This window comes from Phoca vitulina, unplaced genomic scaffold, assembly GCF_004348235.1.
Source record: "Phoca vitulina isolate PV1807 unplaced genomic scaffold, GSC_HSeal_1.0 scaffold10, whole genome shotgun sequence".
NCBI lineage: Eukaryota > Metazoa > Chordata > Mammalia > Carnivora > Phocidae > Phoca > Phoca vitulina.
The window spans coordinates 45,527,949-45,533,948 of NW_022589713.1; the positions used below are offsets into that span (position 1 = coordinate 45,527,949).

Consider the following 6,000-nt stretch of genomic DNA (forward strand, 5'->3'; position numbering starts at 1 on the left):
GCCTGTTAGAACTTCAGTGGCAGGAGAGTTTCCCAGCTGATGCCCCGGACCCTTCCCTTCTTGGGTCTTTTCAGAAAGAATCCTGTTAACTTCATTGGACTCATTCTTGCCAGAAGTGAACTCTGTCATCAATATGAGAAATATCTAAAGGACTGGATCTGTGCTCACCAACTGATTGTCCCCCCTGGACGCTATGTCCACAGGCCAGGAAGTGCTTCGCTGGGCCTTGAACTGGATGCTAGTTGAGGCAGAGTCTGCTGCCCACCACCTCTTACCCTGTGCTCCCTGCCACATCCAGTACGGGCAGGGTCTCCGGGCCTGGTGAGCAGAACCAGAGTGGGCTCCCTGAGGGGGTCCTAGAAGCTCTGCTAGAGATGAGGCGCCCTGGGCTACAGAATGGGGATCCCACTGACACCACCACTCCAGGCCCAGACCCCTGCAGGGGCCACGCCTGCCCAGGGCAGTTGCCAACATCTGCCGGGACAATTCCCACCAAGCACGCTGAGTGCCTCTGAGCTGCGGGCAGGCAGCAGCGCTGGTGACACAGTGGGGGACTTCCCCCCCCCCCTCCCGTGGTTGCCCATCGCTGCCTCCCTGTCTCGAGGTCATGGGCACGGCAGCTGTGGGCACGGCCACCATGGGTGCTCCTAACACATTAACCAGCTGGACAATGGATGGATGGATGGAGCTTAATCTGAGATCTGGTCGCTTTGATGGGGGGTGGGGAGTGGGGACGGGAGGCTGGGCTCTGCTGCTGGCAGAGAAGCCCCCTCGCTCCAGATGCTCTACTCAAACTTGTCGTAGGACAGTAGCTCAGTGTCAGACCAAAGGCGTCTACACGTGCTTTTCTGTCACTTTCGCTTTGTGGTGCTGGCTTCTGCAGGGAGCTGGGCCGTGCAACTAACACATCACGGCCTCTTGGCTTTGGGGAATGGGATGGAACGGGATGGGTCCCAGAGGGACAGGGCAGGGGAGAAAAATGCAAAATAGGTCAAGCCCTCCCCTGCCCTTGAAGTTTTTCCAAAAGTGGGGCCCTAGCCAGAATAGACCCTTTAGGACATTACCCACCATGACCTTGCCAGACCTCCTGATAGCGCCCCCATCCCCCAAGCACACACCACAGTCCTCTACCAGGAATGGCTGTGTCTCCCCATCTTCAGGATCAAGGCAGACACTCTCCCATTGCCCTGGAATGGGCCTGGACCTCAGTGTCCTTCCCACAGGTTACATTTAAAGGCATACCTTGGGACCAGCCAGACGGGGACAGGCTTTGAGTGTTTTCTTCTTCAGGAAACCAGCATTTCCCATACCCATTTCATATATGTGGCTAGTGGAGAGCAAAGAGGCCTGGGCCCTTCTGAAAATACACGGCCAGACTGGACCTTTGCCCCCGGGGGAATCAGGACAGAATCTTAGTAATGGAGGAAATGGGAGCTTTGGTCTGAAAAGCCCAAGAGAGGCCTCCTTCACCTGCCCCCACCTCATGATTGCCCACCTGGCCCAGCACCCCCTCAGGCCTGGCCCCCACCCAGTGGAGCAGGGAGCACAGGACCTGTGGGTGACCCCCCTGCTTGTTCTTGCCTTCCCCAGGTCTGAAGACCATCGTGGGGGCCCTGATCCAGTCTGTGAAGAAGCTGGCCGATGTGATGGTCCTCACGGTCTTCTGCCTCAGCGTCTTCGCCCTCATCGGCCTGCAGCTCTTCATGGGCAACCTGAGGCACAAGTGTGTCCGCAACTTCACGGCACTCAACGACACCAACGGCTCTGTGGAGGCCAACGGCCAGGTCTGGGAGTCACTGGACCACTACCTCAGCAAACCAGGTGCAGGCTCACTCTGTGGCCCGGGCAGGGCTTTGTGAGGCCACGCGGGCCTCGCCAGAGGGCAGACCTGCCCCCAACGGCCATTCCAGCCCTACCCGGGCCTCTGGAGACCCAGAGGTGTGCTCGGGGATCCCAGCCCCTGCTCTTTGGAACTCCAGGAGAGGACAAAGGGGAGGGGACTTTGGACCTGCCCTCATGACTTCTCAGGCTAGATGGCCAGACACTTGGGGAACAGGAAGGATGGACTCAGCTGGAGAGGCACATAAGGGACGGCAGCTGCCGTGGCTAGAGGCAGGGACAGACCCTCGAGAATCAGGCATGGGGAGAAGACCAGCCTGCCTGCCCAGAAAGGAGTGTCAGCTGGAGAAGGGGTGGGACACGGGGCTGGGGTAGTTTGTGAGGCTTCAGAGCGAAGGCCCCACCTGCGTGGCATGGGATGTTTCAGTCGACTTTGGTGCTTCTTGCCAGGATGTTAATTCCATGTGCATGCCCCCCAAAGCCCCGAGAGAGGGTCGGAACTAGCTCAGTGATTATACAAAATCTCATGAGCCCCTCCTGTCATTTCACAGATACATGGTTTTCTATTGTCCAGGCTGATGACCAGCACCTCTCTTAACTAGTACCATCAGTCTGGTTCAAAGGTAGACACTGGTGCAAGGCCAGATTCCAGGCCACAAGGACCTCCAGGGACATTCTGAAGTTAGGGCCTCTTCCCTACACCAGCAGTCCACTTTGGAAGAAGAAACAGACCACAACTCACTGACTCAATTTGCTTATGGTTCAGCTGTGGCCAAATAGCAGTGGTTCTAAAACTTCCATGTGTACCAGTCACCTGGAGAGCTCCAGAAAGCCCACACTGCTGGGCGGCACCCCCAGGGGTTCCTGAGTCCGTAGACCTGGGGCAGCACTCAGGAAGTTACCTTTCTCACCAGTTCCCAGTTGATGCCTGCTGCCGCTGGCCTGGGGACCACAGTTTGAGAACTAAGGCAGGTAGTGGTGGGGGATGGGGACTGACAGATGGCCAGAGGGGAGAGGACAGGACTGGATGTCGCATATGTCACCTGGTCCAGCCCCAGCCCTGTCTGAGCAGACCACGGTATCGCCACGATGACTGTAGCTTGTATTGCTTGCACGAAGAAGTGGGCCCAGACGGAGCTGAGCAGTAGCCTGCCAAAACCATGCCGTGGCTCATAGCCGAGCTGGGTCTCTGCCCAGACCCCTGCCTCCTGGTTCAGGGCCTCTCTTGGCCCGGGCTGTCCTCCTGAGTAGCTCGGGGCAGGGCACAGAGGCTCCCTGTGGGGACTTCCTGAGTGTTCTGGGAGTGTGGGGGATGCTAGCAGCTGAACGTCTGAGGAGGAGTAGGAAGCAGGCCAGGGTAGCAGCTGGAATTGCCTCCGGCCTGGCCAGGCAGAGGGTAGGGGCCAGGGCAGGGCCAGAGAAGAGACCATCAGTGGCGTCTCTACCTCCCCAGAGCCCTGGGCACCATGCGGGAACCCCGGGAGTCTGAGCCACACACGTGCCCTTCACCGTCCGTTGTTCCTCTTTCAGAAAATTACTTGCTGAAGAACGGCACCTCCGATGTGTTACTGTGTGGGAACAGCTCTGATGCCGGGTATGTGGCTCCCGCCCCCCCAGGGCCACCTCACCCAACAGGGGTGAGGTGAGGTGAGGCGAGGGCGGCAGGGGAGGGCCCCCGCCCGGTGCTTTCTCAACTGACTGTGCTTTCAGGTTATGCCCTTGACCCCAGGCCTTCCCCTGCCTCTGTTCCCTGCTAGGCCCCTGGCATCTTGTCCACCCCACCCCCACCACAGTGGAGACAGCTCTGAGGTGGTGAAGGAATGAGGGCTCAGATCTGCAGGGAGGGCGAACACAGCGCGCAGTGCCTCCCGCCAGGCCAACCCTGGCTCCGGTTCCTTTGCGGAAGCCCCCCAGGGCTGCTCCCTCTCCATCCAGTCTTCACTCCCTCCCTACCCATCTGTCCACTGGGTCAGGAGTGAGTATGGCTTCCCCCAGCAGCCTAGACTCTCCTCCAGGGCAAGCAGAGCCTGCACCTGCAGCCCGAGTGTGGTGCCCAGAGATGCCCCATAACCACATGCGGCTCCCAGGGCCCTGGGGCCCTGTGTGTACGGGGTCTGGATCAGTGTGACCGTGCCACAGTTGTTAGGGGGAGAGCGGGACACCCAGGCTCATCTGGTGAGGGAGAGGCTCTGTGGGGCTGCAGTCCCACATCTCTCGGTATGAGGTTCCAGCCCTTCTTGTCACTAAGGAGATTGTCTGGAGGGTCTTAGGATATGAGCAAGGCACAGAGGCTGCGTCCTCCCACTTGCCAAGTCCCCTGCCCCCCACCTTCTGTCTCTCACACTCATGAATCCAGCCCAGTGGTCCATCTTTGGGAGAGAGGCTGTCCCATCCAGCTCTGGGAACCATCATTCCGCCTCACTCTGCTTATGTGTGCAGTCATGCAAATGGGCACGTTCTCCAGACGTGGCCAGACCCCAGCCTGTCCACCCCAGCATCGTCCCTCAACCCCACGGCCTGGCATTTGCCCTGGGCTCCCTGCTCTTCAGCTCCATGCTGTTCAACCAAGCCTTGCTGCCCTCCCCCCACTGCATGCCAACTCTGTGCCCATCTCCCTGTGGGGTAGGCAGCCAGAGAAAAGACTGTGAGCCAGGCCCTTGGCACTTCCTCTGTGAGGGCAGAGGCAACTCGGGTATCATGTGGGCAGAAGGGAGCTGGACTTAGGCCTAGCTGAATACAGATGGGCAGAGAAAAGGCGAAGACCATGTCCCAGGCAGGAGGCATGGCATGAAAAGTCACGGCAGCAGGACCAGCAGCGTGGCACTAAGTTCGTGAAACTCAGCCTCATGAAGCTGTGGGGCATAGCTGGGCTGCCCAGGGAGATGCGTCAAGGCCCAGGGAGCATCTCGGTGGGGGGGGGGGGGGGAGGGGCTCACAGCACGGGACAGAGTCTGTGTGTCTGACTGCAGGACATGCCCCGAGGGTTACCGGTGCCTAAAGGCAGGGGACAACCCTGACCACGGCTACACCAGCTTCGACTCCTTTGCCTGGGCCTTCCTTGCACTCTTCCGCCTCATGACGCAGGACTACTGGGAGCGCCTCTACCAGCAGGTACATGGGTGCCCGGGCAGCAGAGGAACAGCAGGAACAGGCTAGGGACACACATCAGGGACCAGGATGCACAGGTGAATTAGCCAGAAGTGGCCCCAGCAGCTTCTCTACTGGCAAGAGCTGACGAGCCTCAAGGAATAAGGGACAGGGACCCTTGCATCTGAGGGATGAGACACAGCAAGCAAAGAAACTTTCTTTTTGCTGGTAAACAAGTACCCATCCCTCTATATGGGATACTCTGTGCTCTGTGAGTGCAACACTTCACCCTATGTGATGGAATGGTCCCCTCTATGTATGCAACATTTCCTCTGTTGCCTGGAACATTCTGCCTCCCTCTATGGGTGGGACACCATCCCCTGCGTGTAGGTCATTCTTCTCTATAGGTTAGAACACTTACCTCTATAGATAGGATATGCTCTACTCCCTCCCCAGGCTGTGGTCATTTGAACCCTTGGCACAGCCAGACTGGACAACTTGAAATTCCATGACCATGACCTAGAAGGGACCCCAGTGAAGATAACCTCTATCGCCTTACTCCCCCAGACCCTGAGGTCTGCAGGGAAGATCTACATGATCTTCTTCATGCTTGTCATCTTCCTGGGCTCCTTCTACCTGGTGAACCTGATCCTGGCTGTGGTTGCCATGGCCTACGAGGAGCAAAACCAAGCCACCATCGCTGAGACCGAGGAGAAGGAAAAGCGCTTCCAGGAGGCCATGGAGATGCTCAAGAAAGAGCATGAGGTGGGTGAGCAGTGCAGCCAAGGAGCCTCCAAACCAAGCCTTCTCCTAACTGTGGGTGCCTGTAAACCTGGTGCCAGAAACCTGGTACATGCTGGGTAAATCGGGTGCCTGCTGGGTAAAGCTGATAACTGTAAACGTGGCATCTGCTGGATAAAAGGCAGGTCCTGCTGGGTAAAGCTGGTGCCTATAAAACTGCTGCTTGCTGGGCAAAGCTGGTGCCTGTGGGCATAGCTCCTGCTGAATAAAGCTGGTACCTGTAAGCATGGTGCGTGCTGGGTAAAGCTGGTGTCTGCGACTGTGATGCATGCT

The 6,000-nt window shown here is 58.2% G+C and overlaps 1 protein-coding gene across 1 annotated transcript in view; it reads left to right on the plus strand.

The window, feature by feature from the left end:
• Window positions 1–6,000, plus strand: part of SCN5A (sodium voltage-gated channel alpha subunit 5) — a 95,045-nt gene that overhangs the window by 35,591 nt on the left and 53,454 nt on the right. The window contains exons 7-10 of the mRNA XM_032408974.1: window positions 1,591–1,821; window positions 3,370–3,433; window positions 4,809–4,950; window positions 5,494–5,691. Of these exons, the coding sequence (XP_032264865.1) occupies window positions 1,591–1,821; window positions 3,370–3,433; window positions 4,809–4,950; window positions 5,494–5,691 (635 nt within the window). The remainder of the gene's footprint in view (window positions 1–1,590; window positions 1,822–3,369; window positions 3,434–4,808; window positions 4,951–5,493; window positions 5,692–6,000) is intronic.